Source organism: Equus quagga, chromosome 1, assembly GCF_021613505.1.
Source record: "Equus quagga isolate Etosha38 chromosome 1, UCLA_HA_Equagga_1.0, whole genome shotgun sequence".
NCBI classification, from domain to species: domain Eukaryota; kingdom Metazoa; phylum Chordata; class Mammalia; order Perissodactyla; family Equidae; genus Equus; species Equus quagga.
The window spans coordinates 83,550,372-83,574,100 of NC_060267.1; the positions used below are offsets into that span (position 1 = coordinate 83,550,372).

The 23,729-nt window shown below is 41.0% G+C and overlaps 2 protein-coding genes across 6 annotated transcripts in view; one reads left to right on the top strand and one right to left on the bottom strand.

Moving 5' to 3' along the window:
- Positions 1-1,404: 1,404 nt before the first annotated feature.
- RBM18 (RNA binding motif protein 18) lies at positions 1,405-23,597 on the bottom strand. Of its 2 annotated transcripts, none has more exons than XM_046666124.1 (6): positions 23,465-23,597; positions 20,403-20,521; positions 11,831-11,957; positions 8,561-8,647; positions 6,784-6,869; positions 1,405-3,444 (listed from the first exon to the last, which is right to left on the bottom strand). In XM_046666124.1, exons 2-6 carry the CDS (start codon positions 20,513-20,515, stop codon positions 3,285-3,287), a joined length of 573 nt encoding a protein of 190 aa, XP_046522080.1. In that variant the 5' UTR covers positions 20,516-20,521; positions 23,465-23,597; the 3' UTR covers positions 1,405-3,284. The 2 variants fall into 2 exon arrangements, with proteins under 2 accessions (XP_046522080.1, XP_046522074.1); XM_046666118.1 differs by having other exon boundaries at positions 20,403-20,531.
- The window catches only part of MRRF (mitochondrial ribosome recycling factor), a 55,358-nt gene continuing 55,123 nt past the window's right edge, over positions 23,495-23,729 (top strand). For 3 of the 4 annotated variants that reach the window (XM_046666061.1, XM_046666080.1, XM_046666070.1), the window contains exon 1: positions 23,495-23,688. In XM_046666061.1, coding sequence (XP_046522017.1) covers positions 23,495-23,688 — 194 coding nt within the window. The remainder of the gene's footprint in view (positions 23,689-23,729) is intronic. The other variant, XM_046666088.1, reaches the window with a different exon arrangement.

Genomic DNA, 23,729 nt, shown 5'->3' on the forward strand with positions numbered 1-23,729 from the left:
AAGGAGGTCAGGCAGCCTCTTGATCACTGACATTTGAACACAGACATGAATGGATGAGGGAGTGGGCTCTGTGGAACAGCCAACACGACGGCCTTGTGAAATGGCAGCCCCCTTGTATTCGAGCAACAGCAGGGAGGCCCATGTGGCTGGAGCGCAGTGAATAAAGGGGTAACAGGAGGTTATAAGGTTAGACAGGCAGTCACGGACAGGTCATTCATGGCCCGGTAGGTCTTCGGATTTTATTCCACGTGTGATGGAAAGCGACTGAGAGGGGAACAATGTGCCCAGATTTTATAAGGGTTGCTTTCACTACCATGTGGAAAATGACTCTAGGAGGCACTACTAGAGGAGCGGAGATAACCAGCACGGTACTGCAGAAGTCCAGGCAAGAGACGACACTGGCTCGAACAAAAATGGGAGCGCTGGAAGTGGTGAGAAGAGGCTGGATTCAAGACGTATTTTGAAGGTAGAGTTGACAGGATTTGTTGAAAGACTGGATAGTCGCAGGAGAGAACAAGAAATATTAAGGACAAATACGGTGGGAGTGAACCATATTTAAGGAACATGATGAATACAACAGGAAATATTTAACATTTATAAGGCAAGAATTAATCCTATTCTTTTATATAGTAGTATTAAAAACTCAGACATATGTGCTGATTCAGAAATTAATTGTACATACACCTCAATAAACACAAGACAGGATTCTAGGATATTGGTTTAAAAAAAAACTTTTGCTGTTGAATTTTGACATGCTTTGAAAATCTTTCCTCATGTGATCCTCTTCCTCATCACAATGCTGCCAACTATAGAAAATCAACTGGATGGGGCTGCATTTTGCATTTGATAAAATAGGAGCTGAGATTAAGAAGACACTTCATGCTTCTCTCCTGAATATTTCCCTCCATTCTTCATTCTTGTGTAAATCAAAATGATGTGATATAACTGTAGCAAAACAGTAAACCAACATATAATTTTAAAGTACAGATAACTTTGTAATAAAGGGTCAACCAAGTTCACATTTGTGTCTTAGAAACCTCTGGCCACATTGCTTTCGGCAGATTTACGACATATACATTTATTCTTTTGAAATCTCTACTTTGAAAGAGGGACTAAACACAGTATGATGCTTTCAGGCGCTTCCATTAACAACTTCTTTTTAAGGAGTTAGATTTGCAGTGAGAACAGCTGGTCTCTTTCCTCATCTCTAACCAGAGAAGCAGGCCCGCGCAGAGGGGGGACAGAAGTGCCGCCAAGGTCGCCTCCAGCCAGAGCCTTCTGCAGAGCAGGCACTTAGAAACAGCAGCCCGCCTGGACACACCGGCCCGAGTCTTGGGAGGAAGCAAGCCTACCAGAGAGCTGTAGTCTTTATTCCAGGAACTGGACGAGAGAAGACACAACACATAGACGCTGTCGTGCATTTATTCACACGGAGGAATAAGAATCAGTACAAATAATAAACATTGCTTAAATACAAATAAATAGCTCTGGTTTCTAAAGGAAACAACTCTAGATAATTCAAAGTTAGGTATTTTCTAAGTTCCTATTAAAAATAGAAGACTTTTTTGCTTTAAGTAAGTCCTACTCCACCATAACCCTTTGAGGACTTAAGGATAAAATGGTGAATTCTAACTCTAAGAAGTCACCAGAAAAAGGGGAGATAATGTTCCCACCTCCCCGAACTATCCCCCAAATGGAAAGAGAGTTACGTGTATCGTAGACAGAGCTAATAAACGCAGAAAGTATTTAATATCTAAAGATTTCTAAAAAGACTGACCTTGGGAAAGGTGATAGGAATTTCTCTGAACCAGTCCTGTGAATTCTGAAACCTCACTATGCTGAAGTTTCGGTTCCAGTGTCTTAAATCCATTTATGCTCATAGGAAGACTACGTTCCAACAATGAAAGCTTCCTCTTGCTAGGAACGACAACGGTAAACAGTCTGTAACCGCTAGGAATGGCCCTAGGGTAACACAGTGGTTTACCTGGTAAAGAAGCAACAGTGTTGCCCAATGAAACAGTGGGTCAACCTGGCACCAAAATGACCAAACCTGCTGACAGAAACACACTCCCAAGTCTGCTGATTTATTTTTCTGTATTGTTATATTTAGAATGTTCAAAGTGGCAAAAAATATTTAGGAAGAAGTATATTCTCCAAACGAAGAATCATTTTAAAGTCATGCAGTCTTTCAAGCCTTTGTTTAAAAAGACATAAAACACAAGGTCATCACAATCTTGGTGCCAGAGCAGTACCTGCTCCATCAACTTTCTGTGTCCACTGCATGTCCCCTCCTCACCTCGCACAAGACAATTCAATTTCTTCTACTCAGACCCCTACACTATTATTAATACATAGCATGTTTGATAGAGATCAATACAGCAATGTTTAGGTTTTCAAAGAAATTTTGCTTTTCTATTTAGATTGACCATGATAGAATTCCAAATAGAACATTCTCATGCTATAAAAACATCTCATGCAATAAGTGCAATTTTAAAAGTCCCACATTAATAACAACATGTGGTGTTATAGAAGGCAAGATTATTTAGATTTTTAAAAAATGATCACTATAGCATAAAAGTTGGACTTCCAAATAGAACTTCCGTTGTGGTATAAAATGGTAAATTTGATTCTACAGTTTTGTCCACGCAAACCATTTTAAGATATACACCATGTTTTCCTAATTGGGATTTTGAAACAATAAGCATAATTCTTAAACAGATTACCACAATATTTGCTCAAAGAACCAGCTCCTTTTTTGCCAAGAACTCGTTTTTTTTAGTCCAGTTGGAGGGATTTCCATAGTAAATTCCCGAACAAAAGTTCTGAACATGATTCAAAATCTCTCACTTCCCTCCCTATCTCTTATTTTTTCTTTGTGTTGTAAAGATATCTGAGCACAGAAAAATGCTCTATTTTTTTTTTAAGACGGACATTAATAAATTTAGTTTCCTGATTTAAATAGTGACAATTTTACGCTTGCCTTTCTCTCTGGCACACTATATAATGTTTCTGGAGTTACAAATCCAAACAAACCAGCCAACTAGAGCATCCCAGCGTTCAAATCACAATTTTGGATAGAATCCTATTTATTCTGGATGATGCTCAATTCCACACATACTTCAGGGAAGAAATATCCATAAGAACATCCAAAAATGTTATGTTACCAAACTCTAACGTGTGACTGTGCTCTGTTGGATATACCATTCACATCTACAAAGTACAAAGGCAGAGGATTTCAAGTGTGGAGACCAATTTGCTTTTGCTGCTACAGTAATTCATAACCATCATCTTCGAGATTTCCAGGCTGTTCTAGAATAAGGAGTAGTCCTTTTTTTATCTGGTGGTTTAAAGTAGGAATAAACAGGTGCTGCTGGATACTCTGCATCAGGATTTTCTGCCATCATTTTCAGCTTTGCTTCAATGGCTTTTATCTTTGCAGTGACACTGGAAAAAGGATAGCAGAGGATCAGAGAGGGCCTGGGTACATTCAGAACACACTTGTATATTTCATTGTCCTTGTGCCTCTTACGTATATCAGAGAAGCAACAAGATATTCAAATACGACCATGCAAACATTTCATATTAAACACACACAAAAATACCTAATGCTCTCATTTTAAGAAAGAGATCAACTCTAAACCATCTCTTACGTCTTTACTATAAGCCCAGACACTGTTAGGAGTACTTCGCATATCATTATATTTAATCCTCAGACATAAACACTGTTTGGCACCTTAGTGCTTGGCGGACAGCAGGCACCAAAAATAACTCGTGAAGAAACTGAAAGCAGGGTCTGGAAGAGGTATTTGTACACCTATGTCCACAGCATTATTCACGATGGTTAAAATGTGGAAGCCACCCAAGTGTCCACTGATATATGAATGGATAAGCAAAAAGTGGTATATTGGAATACTTTGGAAAACTATTTTGGAATATTATTCAGCCTTAAAAAGGAAGCAAATTCTGACATATGCTACAACATGGATGAACTTTGAGGACATTACGCTAAGTGAAATAAGCCAGTCACCAAAGGACTAATACCATATGATTCTATTTATATAAGGTAGTCATAGTCGTCAAAATCAGAGAGACAGAAAGTGGAATGGTGGTTGCCAGGGGCTGGAGGGAGGTAGTAATGGTGAATTACTGTTTAATGGGGTTAGTTTCAGTTTTACAGGATAAAAGAATTATGGAGATGGAGAGCGCTGATGGTTGTGCAACATTATAAATGTATGTAATACCAAAGAACTGTATGCTTAAAAATGGTTAAGATGGTAAATGTTAAGTTACACATATTTTACAATACTAAAAACAATTGAAGAAATAATTTGTGTAGGATTGAAGACATTATAAAGTGGGTTATATTCCTCATTTTGCAGATGAAGAAATGCAGGCACAGAAAGGTTAACTTGTCCAATGTTACACGGCTACTAAGTGGCAGAGCTGAGAGTGGAATACAGTCGGACTTCAGAGTCCATGCTATTAACTACTGCACTACCACCTTTTGAATCACTGAACAATAACGGAAAAAACATCCTGGAACTCCTATAAAGTCTCTTTCTATTGGCAAATATGTTTTCATAAAGCTCATCATTTACAGAGTGCTTATGAAGAACCACACACTGTGCCCAGCATTTTACTTATATTGTTTCTTTCTAATCCTTACAATAATATCACAATGGTTATCATCGACATCTTACAGATAGAGAAACAAATGCAGAGAGGTAGTGATTTGCCCAAGGTTCACAGAGCTAACAAACTGTGGAGTCAGGATTCAGGCCCAGTTTGTGTATCATCAAAGCCCTTGCTTTTCCCTCCCCATCAGGTGGGGAGCTGAGCAGCCCTGTAGCAGAGAGATGTGGTGAGGAGACACGGCAGAAGTCCTGAGGAATTCCCCTGATGGAGGTCACTGCTTTCCCTGGACCAAATGCAAAGCACAGGCAGTGGTATTTCTGGGCCCAGGGTCCCTTTATTTTCCATTCTTGATGCTGTCAATGGTCTACAGTCACGGAGAGAAGCTTGCAAGGGAATGTATACATGGCCTTTCAGAGATCCCCAAAAGATATACATCTGTTGTACCTACTCGTAATTTTACATGGGCAATGTAAAATTAAAAACTAAGTTACAATAAAAAGAACACTGAGGCGTTAACCGAGATGCAGTCCAGCACCTCTTCCATTAATGGGACAGCCAGCCATTCATTCTGTATGAGTCACAGAGAAACAACCCTCCCTAACTAGGCATAGATGTTAATAGAAAGATGTATGCTGAAGTTCTCTGAGTTAAAAAATAAATGGAAAACACGAGGTTATCTGGTAAAAAGTGCCAACACTGAAAATAAGAAACTAAAGACATGTTCATTGTAACGTGAGGATCACCAGGTAATAAATGCAGTCGTCCCCTCCCACTGGGTGTCAGATTCATGGAAACCTGCACAGAAACCACCCTGTGATCAAGGAGGTGCAGCCTTACGGGAAAACAGCAGAGTGGGTATGCGTTCACAGCGAATCTACAGAAGTCATTATAATTTTTCTTTTTAATTTCTGGGACTACAAAACAGTAAAGCAGCACAAAATTAAGAAATATCAATGGTATTAAAGTAAATTAGTAACTATAAAATTAATTTTAATTGACCAATTTTATCACACCTGAACACATTTCAGGATTACATTCCCCTGCAGTGCTAATGAGATGTCTGTAAATCTGTTTTGTTTGGTGCAGATACTATACAAGAAAGGTTTTCCGTTTGTTTGCTTTTCTGTCTGGCCCTCCATCCAAATAGGCGTCACTTTCCTGATTTCATGAGCGAGAGCTGACTTCTAATCCCTATAAAACGGTGAGGCTCCTTTATGTGTCTGTCCCCCTCCCCTGGAATAGGCTTTAGAAATGTGTTCCTGCATTTACAGCATGGAGTTTCTTTGAAGTAGTAACAAAAATTGGAATTCTGAAGTCCAGTAGACCTGGCTTTGAATCTGGACTCTGCTATTTTCCACCTGTGTGATCTTGCCCAGAGTACTCTGCCTCTCTAAGCTTCAGTTTCCTCACATGTAAAATGAATCTAACAGTAGTTTTACCAGCATTTTTATAAATAAATGACATAAGGCATGTAAAGTATTTAGCACAGTGCCTGCTTCACAGTAAGCTCAATAAATCCTGGCTATTGTTACTGTTAAAATTTCTCCTTAAGCTACAGTGCAAAAAAAAATCCTAATTCTATTCAACCATTCACTTAACTTCCCCTTTCTCTACCCAACCCTTAGTTCCTTCTGTTTTGAATTAACTCCAAAGGAGTAACTGACAATTTATATGTACTAGAACCAAAACTGTCATAGTTGCTGAAATGGTACACAGAATTAAAGTGCTGCAGACTAAAATTTTCTACAAAGGAATTTGCAGCTGGGGAGGAATGAGTGTATAAAGACAAACGCTGAAGAGACTCAAGGCCTTATGAAAATGCCCGTTTTTAGGGTAAGGACCGTGTCTGATTTACCTTTGTGTTCCAGGGCCAAGCACAATGGCTGGTACGAGGTAAGTACATCAGGCTTTTTTGAGTGAATGAACTCTATAAATGGGTAGTACCAGATCTTGGGGGTATGGGAGGAGAGCAAACATATCCATTCTGGAGATGAAGTGCACACATCTCTCAACATGTCAAAAGTTAGCAGATTCTATTCTAAACTAAGAGTCTGAAGATTTGCTAGAGTAGGAATGAAGGCTGGGAATGGAGAAATGGCTCAAGCTCTGGAACACTTGTTTGTGTCTTTCCCCAGCACACCATCTTACCTCAGGTTAGACTGGGTGGGCTCAGTGCTTGAGGATGGCTCAAGACTGATTGGAAGGATCTTATCATTCTTGTTATGATCGTATCTCTGAAAGTAAGAAAAAGGGAAATACGTTCACTTGGGCAAAACCCAGCCCTCTTCTGCAGTGCACGGCTTCAAAAACTCCGGCCCCACCAGTGCATCAACAGCACATTTCTAGACAATTTAGGACTGCTTTACATTTAGAATTAATGCAAAACTCCATACAATTTTGACCCAAAAGCTATAAATTTAGAAAAAAGTTTAGAAGAGGCTTGCCACCTAGCCATTAGTCCTCTTTATTTGGTAGGGAAAGAATTTCAACTTTCAAATTCATAGATGGTAAAAATACACAGCAGGATTTGCCTCTTACTTTCTTATTCTAACTGTCACATATCACCTCTTACAATATCTATTTAGCTTTATTCAAAACACTTTAAAATTTTGCTAGATTTCTGGAAAGTACCAAGCCTAATATTCAACTCTTAACACGCCCGAGTGGAGAAAAAAGTCATAACAGCTTTCAGCCACTGATACAGAAAACATTCTTCAGTAAAAGAGTAGCTTAATTTGATGTTAGATAATTATATACTTCTTGTAAAAAGTAAATATAATATTAAAAAGCAATTAGGAGCCTCTGGTCAAAAAGACTTGTAGGAGAAGAGAACTGTGGGGCACAGAGATTCCCAAATGAGACAGGAACGAAGGGTGATTTCTCTCGCGTGTCTTCTCAGTGAGATGCAGAACGAGAAAATGACAGCCAGTCTGGCAAATGAGACTCGATTTTCTTTTGAGTAAAAAAAGCATTTGGTAATTCTCCTTGTTGTTTCCATTTTTAAGGCAATGTGTCCTAGAAATTGAGAAGGCTCTGTGATTACCTGAAATTCTCATACGCATCCAAAGGGTCCAAGCTCGGTTTTTCAGCTTGGATGCTGAGCTCAAATGTTTAATCTCTGTGACTCTTTACTGGGAAGCTTGTTGGATAGAGAGTGTCTGATCAAAAATCATGCTCATGTAGCTGAAGACTGAGGCTCCAATTTTAACTGTCACAAATCTTTTTGCAGGCAGGTCTGTCAAGACCCCATTGCAGAAGGAAGAGCAGCAACTTTGGGGTTCCACATACTTCCCACCTCTGTGCTGGCTATAATAGAAGGCCATTCATTTTTTTTTAATGGTTGTGGCTTTTCCAGTTCATTTCCCAACAGAACAACTCCAAGATGAACAAGGCAGTTTGCCACTTCTCGGTCCTTGGGGACAATACAGACACTGCAAAGTCCCACAAATTACTCTCGAAAATCTCTGGAGTAAGATGTCAGTGCTTTAAGCACTCACACAAATGACCCATTTGTCAAGCATTGAGAATAAACATATTCAAACACTCTACAGAACTGGGAGGCTGGGAAGCACCTAATAATGCTTAAAGCAATTAATTTCTAAAATAAATACATTTTCTCCTCCAAAGAGCAACCCCCACCAAAAAAATGACAGAGATCTGAGTATACACATCAACCACATGGAAAGATCAATCAAAAACAGAATCTGTGGGTAGGTAGGGGAAACAACGAAGGAACTCAATCCCTCCTGAGATGTTTCTCAAAAGAAAATTCTGGCAACACACACGGTAAAAACAAGTAGGAGACCAAAGTACGGCTGTTCCAGATGTGAAGAGGCTGGGATGCAAATGGGTAAGCGGACAACTGTCGTTCAGCAGACTCATGTAGGACAAGCTTGACGTCGTCTTTCCAGCCTGTTAGACTTACCTTTACTTGAGCATGTGCCCATCGGACCACCAGCTTCTTAGACAGAGCCAGCTTGCCATTGAGACACTGGATGGCTTGTTCTGCTTCCTGTCCAGGAAAGGGACAAATGTTAGTCAAAAATTCAAATGCCTAACTAGCTCCGTGTATTCTCACAGGGCCTCACTAGCTTTGACGCCTGCATTTCTAACCAAACTGCTTTAGGTCAACAAGGGGTAAAGAGTTTACAACAAAAAAAGGCCAAATAATAAAAAGGGTACGCATTTTATAAATGAGTCAAACAAAAATTCAAATCCTGACTCTGTCCTTACTGGCAGTGTGATATTTGGCAGGTCACTTAACATCTCTGAATATTAGCTTTTCACCTGTAAAACATGGACAATACTACTTGTTCCTCATTGGTTGTTGTGAAGAGTCACAGTGCGTGTAGAGCAGGCAGCATGTGGTAAGTGTCCAACCAGTGTTAGCTTGTAGTCCTGTTCTCCTTAGCGAGACCTTTCTATACACTTCTCTTAGAGACGGCAGCACCTAGCATGTCCAGAACTTGTCCTCCTTCCAGGGACTGTGGAACTATATCCCAAACTAGGCATTATACTCCCTGGATCCAAAGTGAGAAACAGTAATGGTTTCACAGGATATGGGAATGAAGGAAACTATGCCGGAAAAAGCAGGAGTGAGTCAAAGAAACTGTGAGCAAGGTGTTTGTGCCAGCCAATCTACGCACCTGGCTTCCCGAGCCAAAGTTCCCTGACCCTTTCCCCATCAGATATAGGAGCAACAAGGTTGAAAGGAATTCCTGAAGCTGGATAATAGGCACTCTAGGACATTCCCAGGAAGCCTGGCTGTACTTTTCCATCCTGCCAAACCTTCTCTGCTCCATTTGTAGCCATGAGGCATCCGGCCAAGTCTAACCCACGTTTACTGCGGGTGAAGAAGCCCTTAAGGAACAGGAAGAGGAACAAGGAGGTCTATCTGAGACTGCAGTGTAATGCCAGCAGGCACTCCAGTCTGGTTTGCCCAGCGATTCTCTTATTCTCCTGGAGCTTGCCATCATGACATTCAACAAATATTTACTGAGTGCTCGCTGTATGTGAGGCATGAGATAGTCACTGGCATCTTTCTCTCACTCTAGCACACAAAGTTAGAGGGACAGATAAGAGACATTTTATTCTTCTTTTAAGTTTCATTTAGTGAGTGAGAATTCACATGGCACTCTCTATTAATCCTGTAGCATCAGCAGTAATAAGATACCAGGAGGGGATGTTTTAAAAAATAATTTCCTATCTCTGTACATTGTTTCAAAGTTCATGTATTCAATACTATTATTAAATGCCAACTTTTTTCATATGTACCCTCATCTAGTCTCTCAAGTTCCTATGAGTTAAGGAGGGTATGTCTTTTTAATCTCCGTTTTTAGATAGAAACTGAGGCCAAAAGAGGTTAAGAGACTTGCCCAAAGTTCATAATAAGACCCAGAAATACAAGCTAGGCTTTATGACTTCTAGTCCAGTGTTTTTAAACCAACATCTGCCCCAACATGACCACTGATTTTAGATGTCTGTACGAATCCTTATCACATACTATCATTAAGGAAGAATAAAGTACATATAGGGCATTTTTTTTAGTTCCCTCAAAAACACTTGAACAATTAGAATAGCACTGTATCAGTTATTGCCTATCACATCTGCAAAAATTAGAGCAAATAAAAAATCCCCACTGGCCCCACAGCATAGTGGTTAAGTTTGGTGCGCCCCACTTCAGTGGCCTGGGTTCGAGGGTTTGGATCCTGGGTGTGGACCCACACCACTAAGTCAGCCATGCTGTGGCAGTGACCCACATATAAGATGGAGGAAGACTGGCACAGACCTTAGTTCAGGGCTAATCTTCGTCAGCAAAAAAAGAAAGAAAAAAAATCCCACGAAAAAAACCCAGCACTGGTAAGGACAAACAACCTTCTCATACTGATACACCATTTCTTGAAGGCAATTTGGCAGTTATATTAAGAAAAAATATGCACACACTTTGTTGAAATCACTCCATTTCCACAGGCGTAGTAAATATGCACATAGAACTATAAAAATATTCACTTCTGTACTGTTTACACTTGTGAATCACTGGGGACATCCTAAACAGCTAACAATTGGGAATTAGTCAAATAACTTATCATAAGGTCATATAATCAAATATCATGCAGTCATCGGAAATGATGTTGACTAGCTTTTAAACTGAGGTCTAAATTACACATAAAAAATGCATAAATAGTAAAGATATAGATCAGTGAATTTTTACATATATATATATATATAGCTACACTGGTGAAACTACAATATCATGATTCAGGATGTTATCTTGATGTGTATGAAATGACAAAAATTTTTAATATACTTTGAGTGGTAAACAGGATAATATGATCTAATTCATATGTTATAAGTTGTACATGTGTTTATGGGTGTGTGAATGTGAAGAAAGAAGAAGAGACTAGAAAGATATATAACTAAATATTAACAGTGATTACTTCTGGGTATTGGGCTAAGTGAAGTCACTTATCTTACATTTTCATCAACATGTATTACTTTTATAATAAGAAAAACATCCAAATACAGTTATTATTAATAAAACAATAACTAGACAATGTTCTCACATAGGACTAATAGTTACAGAGGTACTAAGCAGTATCTCTATATTTAATAACATTCAAATTCAATTTCTTTATCCATAAATGTCCACTCCAAGGACTAAATTTTTAATACGAGAAGATATATGTATATATCATGGCTGAAGCTGAGTATTTTCTTCCTCTACATATATCCAAATTTGTATGCATTTGTTCTGAGACATTGAGAAGAAGCGTACGTTTTTAAGAAATCAAAATAAAAGAGTTTGTGGGTGGCTCACCACAGAGAGGGAGGGATTCTGTACCACAGGGCAAGACTACTGAAAGAAAAGGAGGCTCTGTTGGCTGGCCACTAAAGGAACAAACAAAACAGAATAGGGAGGAGGATGTCCACGTGCTTCACGTGGGCATCCCAAAACATCTGGTCAGAAAAGTAGGTCAATCGCCTCAGACCGTGAGCCTAGGGAGGGTAGATTCTGAAAGCTGTTCCCCAACCCATTTGTCTGCTGAGGACTTCCTTTAGGACTCAGAGCGAGGCACACAGAGATGAGTCAGACATGGGTCCTGCCCACAGGGAACTGCTATTCTAGTAGGCAAGAGAGATGCACGGATAACCACGAGAGAGGATCCTAAGTACTGTGCCGGGGGAATGCAATTACCTGCTTAGTTTCGAAGTTAACGAAACAGTATCCTCGAGGCTGGCCCTCCAAAGCACCTGATTTGTGGAAGAGGAAGTCGAACTGCTTCACCGTGCCAAACTTCTGGAGGAGCTTGAGGAGGTGGTATCTGTGGAGACAGAATGGCCGATGAGCACACTCTGGAAATTTTGTTGGCCACTCAGCCTGAAGTGTGAGATAAAAGCAGGAGATAATTTACCCCAGGGATAAAATCTCGCCCCCCTGCCCCTGCCTTCCTCTATACTGCAGTGTCAGTTTATTTGGCAAACAGAGTTGTTTGCGTCTATTTGGAATGGGAACTAGAATTGTCACGGCTATGCGTCTGTCCAACACAAAAACACCAAAGAAAAAACCACACCCAACAAACAGCTGTCTGGCCCACAAGCACCATTTGTTTTTCTTTGGGAGAAAAGCTCAAAAATAGTGCTGATTTATTTGTTTTTAATTTCTTGGCAATGAAATAGTATTTGTGAATAACTACAACTCCATCAGAAACACACACCCATACCCCAAAAGCCAAAGCCTATCCTAGCCCCAAAATAAAGTAACAAACACATACACATTCACACAAACGAACAACCCTGGAAGACTTCCTTGTTAGATGCCATAGCTAATCATTAGCCCCAAACTGCACTTGTGAGAAACTGCCAAAACCAAACCACAGCTAGTGGCACTTCCGTAAGTGCTTGAGAGTTTCAATCCCTGATGTGACTGAATGTTGGGACAATGTGCAGCCACAGCGTGACTGAGGCTGGTTTCACAGAGGACAGGGGAACCTGGCCAGTCCTAGAAATCATCCAGCCATGGGTAACTAACCAGTCTCAGCTGCTCTAACACAGTTTATACTCTGGAGCACACTGGAATAAAGACCACAGATGGCCAAGCAAGAAATTTATCCCTGGCAGGAGGTTCACCCCAAGCTCTTGCTTGCCCCTCTACCCTCAACCCCTCCTTGGATTCCTTTCTCTAAAACCTATTTGGTTTCTATAGAGCTTCTAAGTTATTCAAACAGATGTGGCCTTAACAGGTTGCTGTGGTCAATCTCAACTCCGACTTCCTGTCATCTGATGTGAGGGTGAGACAAACCAACAGCTCTCCCGTTTCCTTTTCCTTTGGCCTTCCTCCTGGCATCCTCCGCACTATTCAAACGGAGTCAAGGCTTTCTCTAAACAATGCTGTCCCTGTGATACTAAAAAGGTATCAGCCCACATGCTAAATCTGTTATTACTGGGAATTCTACCCCACAGGGAGTCAGCAAAGCTGTCGTTACAGCCACATTTATATTCACATTGTTTTCTGGGAGAAACCCATCAAGATTTTATTCTTGAGTAAGACTCTCCCTTGGGAGGCAGAAAGATATGAAATGGATCATATGCTACACTAAACCTGAAACTAATGCACATCAACACGAAAGCCCATTATCCTGGATCAGGTGCCTGACACAGCGGAGTAAGGAAGACATAATACAGGTCTTGTACTTGGGCAGGATGCAAGGATCCCAAGGCATACTGTGGATATTAATCTGGTCTTTAGACCTGTCTTGAAAGGGAAAAAAACTGTAATTCTCCAGTTTCCAAATTCTCAACTCCCACCAGGAGACCTCAACTGCTAGTGAGAATGCAGGAGGTGATTCTTCAGGGGAAAGGGATACACCTCAAATGTAAATTTCTGGTTTTACTCGATTTTTTGAACAAGGCTTACAGCAAGGGTGAGTCTCTCAAATGCACAGACAGACAGATGGGCTAGAAGAGTCTCCCCATGGTCTTTAATTCACAGCTGCATCTTCCACTTACTACACCCATTCAAAACTTAAGACTGCGCCAGTTGCCATGAATGGTGGGTCAAACTCGTTTTTTAAAAAGCAATCTAAGGGCTACTGTCGGCTGGTCATCTTTTCATTAGCTCCATTCTGCTTAATAGCAGGAAGGTAAGGCAATCGGCATTTCCTAGGAAATGAATTTTAATTTACTCAGGAAAAAAAAAGCCGACAGATTATTCTTTGAAAAGCTAACAAATACGTTCTGCCCAAGAAGTGCGACCTTAAGATTCCAGGAACATCTGCTTAGGTCTGTGTCTTTCAACTTCTCCAGGATTTTTTTTCTTGTTTGATAATTTCTTGAAATTATCGGAACACCGAAACAAAAGAATGAAATGTGTACTATTTTGCTTCCTGGAGATGGGGCCTGCAAGCTCTGATAGCGAAAAAAGCCTGAAGAATCTTGCTTTCACATCTGCAAGCACTTTCATCTGCTGCTGAAGTACGGGAGAGCTCACTACTCATCCGAGCCTCACTTCACTAAATGAAACGTGGGCCCTCCAGCCTCCAGGAGCTAGAGAATTAGTACACCAGTCCCATACATATTTCTGCAACTTAATCAGTGCTTTCAGCAATGGGTCTTTAAAATGGCCTTCCTGCCTAATGGCACAAAAGTGACTGATCTACACAAATGGTAAAACAGACATCTATTGTGTGTCAAGAACTGTATCAGGCACTTGGACCATCCAGATGAATACAACTAGGTCCATAACTAACTGGTGAAGGCCCTAAGTCCCTGCCTTCAAGGACCTCACATTCTGGTTAGAGAAGAGAGATATGTAATCAAACCATTACAAAACAGTGTGATGCTTGCACACAGAGGTATGCATAGGAGCACACAGATGAAGAGGACCAACTGTGCAGGGAAGGCTGTGGTTAATGAAGATCATGTGCAAAGACATAAAGGCGAAACAGATTCTGATCCACTAGAAGAGAGTGGGGTAGGCAGTAAGAGATGAGGCTGAAAGGCAGGCAGGGGACAGGTTTTGAAGATGATGTGTGCTTACTGAGGGAATTTTAATTTGATGCTGGAGGCAATGGAAAGCCAATGAAATGTGCATTTAAGATTGTTGTTAGCCCATAAGGCTTCTAGAAGAAAACGTAGGCAGTACACTCTTTGACATCAGTATTTAAAGGATCTTTTCGGACACCATGTCTTCTCAGAGAAGGGAAACAACAGAAAGAATAAACAAATGGGACTTCATCAGACTAAAGAGCTTCTTCAAGGCAAATGAAAACAGGATTGAAACAAAAAAACAACCCACTAACTGGGAAAAAATATTTGCAAGTCATATATCTGACAAAGGCTTAATATCCATAATATATAAAGAACTCTCACAACTCAACAACAAAACATCAAACAACCCAATCAAAAAATGGGCTGGAGACATGAACAGACATTTCTCCAAAGAAGATATACAGATGGCCAATAGGCACAAGAAAAGATGCTCATCATCGCTGATCATCAGGGAAATGCAAATCAAAACTACACTAAGATATCACCTTACACCCATTAGAATGACAAAAATTTCTAAAACTAATAGTAACAAATGTTGGAGAGGTTGTGGAGAAAAAGGAACCCTCATACACTGCTGGTGGGAATGCAAACTGGTGCAGCCACTATGGAAAACAGTATGGAGATTCCTCAAAAAATTAAAAATAGAACTACCATACGATCCAGCTATCCCACTATTGGGTATCTATCCAAAGAGCTTGAAGTCAGCAATCCCAAAAGTCCTATGTACCCCAATGTTCATTGCAGCATTATTTACAATAGCCAAGACATGGAAGCAACCTAAGTGCCCATCAACAGATGAATGGATAAAGAAGATGTGGTACATATATACAATGGAATACTACTCAGGTGCAAAACAGAACAAAATCATTCCATTTGCAATAACATGGATGGACCTTGAGGGAATTATGTTAAGTGAAATCAGCCAGCTAGAGAAGGATAATCTGTGTATGACTCCACTCATATGAGGAATTTAAAAATGTGGACTAAGAGAACAGTTTAGCGGATACCAGGGGAAAGGTGGGGTGGGGGGTGGGCACAAAGGGTGAAGTGGTGCACCTACAACACGAATGACAAACATTGATGTACAACTGAAATTTCGCAAGATTGTAACCTATCATTAACTCAATTAAAAAAAAAGATTGTTGTTAGTGCACAATTTGTTTTAGAGTAAGATTTCTTTATCAACATATAGAAATCATATGTGGTGAGTCTTTATGTGCTATGCTCTGTACATTATTAAACGGTCTTACTGTGTCTCAAATTTAAGTAAGCAAACAGTAAAGGCTGGTTCATGCAAACCAAGGCATGAAAAGAAGCATGGGCAACAACGGAAAAATAAGGAACGGGCTGAGAGAGAAACGGGTTTCTTCAGGGCTAAATACATTGTTCTTACATGCTCATGTATTCATTCTCCCTTGCATCCTAGTTTATCCCTGAAAGTCTGCATCGGAAAGACATTTCCACCTGGATGGCTCTCCACTACTTGTAAGTTTACTTAATATACCACAAACTAACCTCCTCCCCTCCACAAACTGAGGCCCGCTTCCAGCTATCCCACTGGTCAGCGTGGACATGATTCTTTTACATTTCTCGGGCGGGAAACATTAGGATCATCTTCAACTCTCCTCTTCTCTTCAATCACTTTCTCCATCTCTCAGACTCACCCATTGGTTTCCGAGATCATTGCCTCTGTCTAGATGATATTAATGGCAGGTCTGTAGCTTATCTTCAACTTCAATCTTTCCCCCTCTAATTCATCCTACCTATTGATGTCTAATTTCCTTACTAAAACATCACTTTCATGATGTCAATCTCCTGCTAAACACTAAATGAGTCTCTTCTACATGAAATTCAAACTTGTTTGAATAAATTTTAAAGACCCTGTCTTAATCTGATAGAATTCTATCTATCCAACTACTATTTTCATTATCATTTAATACACAACCTCTCCGTTAGTTGAAAAGGTCTTCCTGATATTCTGCTCACACATTCCTACTTATACTTTTATTTAGGATTTGCCCTCCATTTAGACTGTTCCTTCTTTTAGAATTTCTACTGGCTTTTTTCTCTCTCATACTTCTCCTTATGCACAATGCAGTGGCTATTAATTTGGCTTTCTACATAGCACATTTAATATTTGAAAAAGAAAGCAGTACTAACCCTTTTAGAGGAAATGAGGGTGTGGAAAATAGATAATTTCTAAGGACATTAACTTTTCCAGTGTCTCTGCTAAAGGAGCTAGTAAGGACATTTAGAGGTGCTGTCTTACCCTCACAGTTAGATTGGGTCCCATAACAATTTAAAAGATGTCCTTATATCTCAAAATTTAGAATAGGATACTTTAAGTTATGACTGTTCAATTATGTGGACTAAGAGAATATTTGTGCAAAAAGCACTAAATTAAGCAGAGGGAAATTAGTCCTATCATCAACTACTTCAGGAAACTGAGTCAACTCAACTCTTCTTTTCCCATAAAGTAGGGAAATATGTGTTCCACTCGCCTCACAAGGTTGTTAAGAGCTTAAATAAGAGGAACTAATGCAGTATGAGAGCTAGAAGAAATGTTCAGATCCTTTGGTTGAACATTCTTTCCTTATAGGTAAGAAATATGAGGTATAATGTAGTTAAGAGGAATCAGAATAGAGAAAGAACGTGGGTTTGGCATCTACCACCTCCATAAACAAGAGTATGTCATCACTCCCTTACATCCAAATCCCTATCATCTATTTAGTCACCCATATTCCTGGCATCTAGCACGGCCCTGACATAGCCAGTACTGCAACCAAAGTGAACACAAATAAACAAGAAGCAGAACATCAGAATGCTGGACAGTCAGTTAGCATGCATATTCTGTTGATGGACATCTTACCGTAACTTGAGCCGGACTCAGATTAATAACTACCAAGCACGCACACAGAGAGTGACTAGAATTACAAAATAAACTTGGAAAAATTAAGTGGAAAAGTTTTTAACTGCTGGTGTTTTACATACCCCTATAACCATGCATGACAGTAAACACATAGTATAATTTGTCTTCTAACAAGAGGTGAGAGAGCATTTGTATAGTTTATAAAAAGAGATCAGTAGGAGGGATAGTAAAGAGTATGGATAAGTATAGGAAAGAGAGATAAGAAGGGTTTTGTTGAAGGGGGAAACGGCAGGAAATAGCAGCAATTTGTGGGTGGCATGTCAGTTTAATTATGAAAACTGGACGGTGCTCTGCAAACTTCTGTCAAGAGTCATTTGAAGTTAGAGATTTCAATTCAAAGACTTTCTGAGCTTGGACTACAAGCCAAGTACCACATGTTCACATCAGTTTCATCAGGTAATCCTTCAATGTTCAGGAATGACTTTATTTTAATAATTAGTCCAGGCCCATCGTTACCTACTTTGAGAGGAACAGGATCCAGGAGTTCATGTACTTCAAAGACAGAGAAGGAAATGACATATTTCCACAAAAGAGGACCTACCTTACTAAAACGTTAGATTTCTTTGCTGTAATTAAGTAAATTAAATGAGGTCATGCTAAGCATTTCATGCTAACTGCAGCTACGATTGGTAGTTATGTCTTTAAAAAGAAATTTATTACTAATTAATAAATTGGTTTGTTTAATAGAGAAAATGTTTTAAGATAAGGAATCCATAGAAGAAAAACAGCAAAAACAGTCCTTGGCGATAAGGAGGTAGGAAGCTACAGGTAGAGCCAACAAGGCCCTGATCTGTGGTTTAGAACTTGATGTCTACCTCTGACATGACGTAAAAAGAGCAGAGACACCAGTGGGAAAGTTTGATTCACTGCTCCTGTTAATGCTCTAACAGAAGAAAACATTCATATACTCCAACTCATGACATAAACTCAGGTGGCAGATGCCTATTTGAACATTTCTGTCAACCAGCAGGACACAATTAGAACGTGAGTCTCATTGCATTGAGGACATTATACAGTCCTGTGTTGCTTAACGATGGGGACACATTCTGAGAAACTGCAGCCAAAACAATGAACATAGTTTCCACGCTGCAGATTTCCATTCAGACAAGCAGAGGTGGGAATGGAAACCACTCCTGGGAGAATCCCCTCATAGCCTGGGTTTTAGACAATGGAAATAGCTTTTCTGATCAACAGACATTAACTGAGAGGTTGGGCAGATTCACACATTCATCCTCAAAGCAGTAAGCCATAAAGAGAACCAAAATAAATGCACAGTCTACATTCCTGGGCCCTGTGACCAAGGTAACATAATATGGGGGCAACATAAACATCATCATAATTTCTAGAGGGACCCAACAGTATCTACATTTAGCAGATTTGAGCTTTTAGCAGGTTTAAGGAACTGAACTTTATGTCATGACATAAACTTTCTGTCATGATACTTTAGTCCACATCTCTTTTCCTCTCTCCTAATCCCAACCCTTACGTATACCTCCTCTCATCCCAGACTCAAACAAGCAGGTTCCCTTGTCTCCTCTCCCCTTGCCTTTAACACTATTCAAAAGGGAAGAACTTCTAGGACTGACGATCCACTCTACGCTCGCTTTAAGCACTGACCCCATACAGCTCAATCCACTCACCTTTTACTCTCCTGCCATCAATCCCCACCTTGCCCCTATGAACAGCTGGGGAAGAAAAATCCCCTCAATTCTCTTTGCTGAGAAATTCCTTTTCACTACAGTCACGTGCCGCAAACGATGTTTGGTCAATGACAAACCACATATACAACAACGATCCCATAAGATTAGTACCATAAAGCCTGGATGTGTAGTAGGCTATACCATCTTGGTTTGTGTAAGTGCACTCTATGTTTGCACAATGACAAAATCACCTTAAGACACATTTCTCACAATGTGTCCCCGTCGTTAAGCAACACATGACTGTATAATGTCCTCAATGCAAAGAATAGGAAGTTGGGATAATTCAATTCGTTTTGTGACCTTGAGCAAGGTACTTACCTCTCTTGGGCCTCAGTTTCTTCTACCATGGGATAGGAGAGCCGGAACATATCAGAGGTTTTCAAGTGTGCTCCATGGAGCCCTTTAAGTGATTTCCAAAGAAAGGGTGGCAGTTGCCAAAAGGCTTTGGGTGCACCTCTTCCCCCTTTAATCAGAGCAGCTCTGAGCTTTCATTTTATACATAGGTTCTGATTATTTTAAGACAAAGTTCGTCAGATTTAAAGTTTGAAAACTGTTTAGCATGGCACTTGGCACACAGTAGCCAGTCAAATCATTTAATGAATCAATGAAGACCAAAGGAACTGGGGTAATCGCTAAGATCCCTTCCGGCTCTGACCTTCTATAGTTCTATGGCCGCTTAACATGAACTAGAGTCAAGCGGTACCTCTCTGCCTGTTTGTGAAGGTACCGCGACTTCTTCTGCTTGTTCCTTCATTTTGAGGAAGAAAAGTATGCTGTTCTAGAAAATAATTTCCTAGTCACTGGGTACAAGGATTCAAACAGTTGAAAATAGGAGAACATCTTTGGCAGCAGGAAAAAGTAGTATATGGTTTCAAGGATATCTACGTCTGTGTCCTTGCAGGAGAAGAGCCCAAATGTAAAAAATAATGACAAGATAAAAGGCTATTAACAACATCACATCCTTTTCAAAGATAATCAAAACACAAATAAAGGGTCAAAATATATCCTACATCCCTCGAAAATTTTTCTGAGCATCATCACCACAAACATCCCAATTTTGTAGGTAATGAATTAAGATGATTTGGACTTACTCTGTGATTTTGGGGTCCAGGTTGCCAATCCATAACCGGTGCCCCTCCTGTAGGGAACCCTCCGAAAGGATGGATGCGTTCTCCAGGGGAAGAGTTTTGGTTTCTGCTTCCATTAATCTCTATGAAATACTAAAGGAAATGTGAACATTCAGGCAGGAGAGGAGCAACACTCGTGAACACAAGACTTCAAATTCAATTCAAGAAACGTTTATTCAAGGAGGGCATGCCCTGGGCAGTCCTTCAAAGGCCTCAGTCATTCCACAACCAGGGCCCCAGCACCAGTTCCCTTGGGACAGCTCCTCCGGCAGCCAGAGGGCAAAAGCTTCCATTTAAGGCGAAAGGGGTGTGGTTCTGTGCAGAGAAACTAAAGTTTTCCTTTTTTTGAAGCCAGAGGCTGACTGGGCAGGAGGCCAAAGTCTCTATTACTACATGATACTCCAGTTCAACAACTGTCACCCAAAATAAGCCTTGGAAACCACCAGAAAGAGAGTCTTAATGACACTGAAGGGGATGGGTGGGACAGAACAGCAGCACATGTCTTCCTCATGGAAGAGGCAATACAGGAAATTTAAGGTCATAGATTTTGGAGTTAGAACAGGGTTTGAAAGCAGGTTGTGTGACTTGGTGAATTACCTTAATGTTCTAGGCCTCTGATTCCTCACATATGTAAAAGGAGGTAACAGTTCTTATCTTACAGGGCTGTTGTGAAGATCATGCATGAGAAATCACTAAACACTGCATCTAACAACAGTAAGTCATCAATAAATATTAGCTATTATCATGTTTAATATTTTGTGAGATACTTGGAAGAAGACACTAACTTCTTACTTAGTTATTCCAGTTCTACCCTTCAATAGCTCTGTAACCATGGGCAAGTTACTTAACCACTCTGTGCCTCAGTTTCTCTATCTGTAGAACTGGGGATAATATCTTGTAAGAGCTGTGTGAATTCTCTGAATTAATACACCCACAGCATTAACAACAGTGCATTGCACCTAAGAAGCATTCAATTAACGTTAGCTTCAATTATTACAAGTCTTAGTTCCTGAAATATCTCATCTCACAACCAAAAAAGGAGGATGAGAGTTAGGACGGAGACAGTAGTAGCAAGAGCAAAAGTTTCGGTGTCAGAAGACTTGGTTTCAAATTTTGGCATTTCCACTGGAAGTAACTTCTCTCTAAGCTTCAGTTTCTTCATCTCTACATGATAAACCTTGCCCTGCTTATCACTTATGGTTGCTGAGAGGACCAAAAATGAGATGACAGATGTAAGATAAAGCTTTTTATAAATGTATAATGGGGTAGAGAAAGAAAAGATACAAGGGCTGGGAAGATGTCAGGCTGTGTCAGACTTCAGAACTTCCTGCTGGAGAAAACATGTGTCCTGTATAACCAGAAGTGCCTCAGAGATCAGGGCTGCGGGAACCGTGTCTTAATAACAGCAGCTGACATATACTGACACTGCCATTACCTCTTACTCATCTCAGCACAGCCTAGAAAGTCTAGTACACAGAAGCCCCTAGGTAACTGCTGAACGTGTCTGTCTACCCCCACACAAGCACGTTCATCTTCCTTTCCCACTTACATGTTCAGTCTGTTCAGCACTGTGTGACAAATACTAACCGCTGAGCCCTGGGCTATGTGACGAAAATAGAAAAATGAATCAGCCACAGCTCCTGCTCTCACTTCCTGAGAGAAAGGTGAAAGAGGCATAAACAGAACCCCAGGAGTGGAAACAGGGGAGGAGAAACATTTGCCTTCTCCCTGCTTTCCTTTCCTCCTACTTTCTTACGGATCATTCATTCAAGAACAATGTATCGAGCTTTTATTTTCTAGGCATTGTCTAGGTACTGGGGACAGAGCACTGAACAAGCAAGGTCTCTGCCCTCAGGATGCTTAGAGTTGGAAGAGGGGCAGGACAAGACAAAAGCAAAATAAATACAAGATGTAATTTGTGACAAGTGCTGCAAACACAACGAAGGAAGATGATTTGACAAGGAGACTGGGGTTGGACTACTTTAGAATTTGTGGAGGGGGAAAGCCTCTAAAGGAGATGACATCTGAGATGAGACTTGAATGACAGAGCCTTCTGATTTTCTCAGGTCTAAAACCAGCAATAATACCAACAGCTACTTAATATCACAGGAGGATACCATTTCTAGCGGGAAGAGTGTGGGAGACGGGGCCAAAACATCTGCATTCAAATCCTGGCTTTTGCACCCAGTTATTGCGTGATTTTAGTAAGTCATGATCCCCCCTTACGTGTCCTCTCCTCAAAAAAGCTTTCCCTAATAGAGCTCCTTGTTAGTCTCTATCACAGCCACTTTTTCCTTTCCCTGTAAGACAAATTCAACGTATTAATTACTGTTTTATCTTCTGTTTCCCTCACTAGAATGTAAAATACCAGAGGGCAGCGCCTTTTCTACCTTGATCATGGTTCCAGCCCTCGCGCTTAGTATACTGCCCGGCTCAAGGTTCGTGCTCAATAGTTACGAATAAGTGAAGCAAGCCACTTTTCTACTCGGAGCCTCAGTTGCTTCTTCCTTCCTAGAATGGGCACAATTATCCCTATCTCATGGGTCGTTATGAGGATGAAATAAGACAATATCTGTGACAGCTCAGCACGGCGCTTTTTGAGGAAGAGTAAAGTGTAATAAGAGATCAAGATGGCATAGGACTATCTGAATCCTTTGGGTTTGCAATGGCGACAACCCCTTAGATTAACGAGGTGACAAAAGGCTTTTTCGTCTATCCTCCTTGCTGGGCTCCCAACAACTCTGGAAGCCAGGAACAGTCATTTGGGGAAACTGAAGTTCAGACACGCAAAGGCACTTGTTCCTAAAAGCTAACGGTAACGGCGGGGTCAAGCCTGGAACCCCGGCTTCCCGATTCCTGACTGCGAATTCCCAGATGCGATGGGTGATTACTCGGATTGTGATTTCCGGGCCAGCTGCGGGACAATCCGGGGCGGGGCCTGAGAAGCCGTCTTGCTAGAGCAGCCTCCTCTGTGAACCCTCGCGGACCGGCGCTCCGGTGCAGGGGCACGTCGCGGCCGGACTCACCTCGTGGCCACGGCGTCTTCCCCTCGGCTCATGCCCCCAAAGCAGGTCCCGACTCCGCGATGCAACGGCCCTCTAGACACGTCCGCCTCAACACCGCCCGCTGCCAGGCCGCCCGTGACGTGCTACGCCTGCGCCGCCGCCCCGCCCCGTGACGTCACGACGTCCGCGTCGCCGCCGTCGCCGCGGTCGCGCGAGTCTTTTGCTAGTAACCTGGGCGATAGCTGGTGAGTGGCCTTGGCACGGCCTCGAGGCGCGCGTGGGGTCC

Excerpts from the sequence above, each read along its gene's own strand:
- RBM18 (XM_046666124.1), bottom strand. The coding sequence starts at position 20,515 with ATGGAAGCAGAAACCAAAACTCTTCCCCTGGAGAACGCATCCATCCTT. Across the intron at positions 6,870-8,560 it reads GGGCACATGCTCAAGTAAAG|AGATACGATCATAACAAGAA; the intron begins GTAAGTCTAACA and ends TCTTACTTTCAG. Across the intron at positions 3,445-6,783 it reads CCCACCCAGTCTAACCTGAG|TGTCACTGCAAAGATAAAAG; the intron begins GTAAGATGGTGT and ends TCCTTTTTCCAG.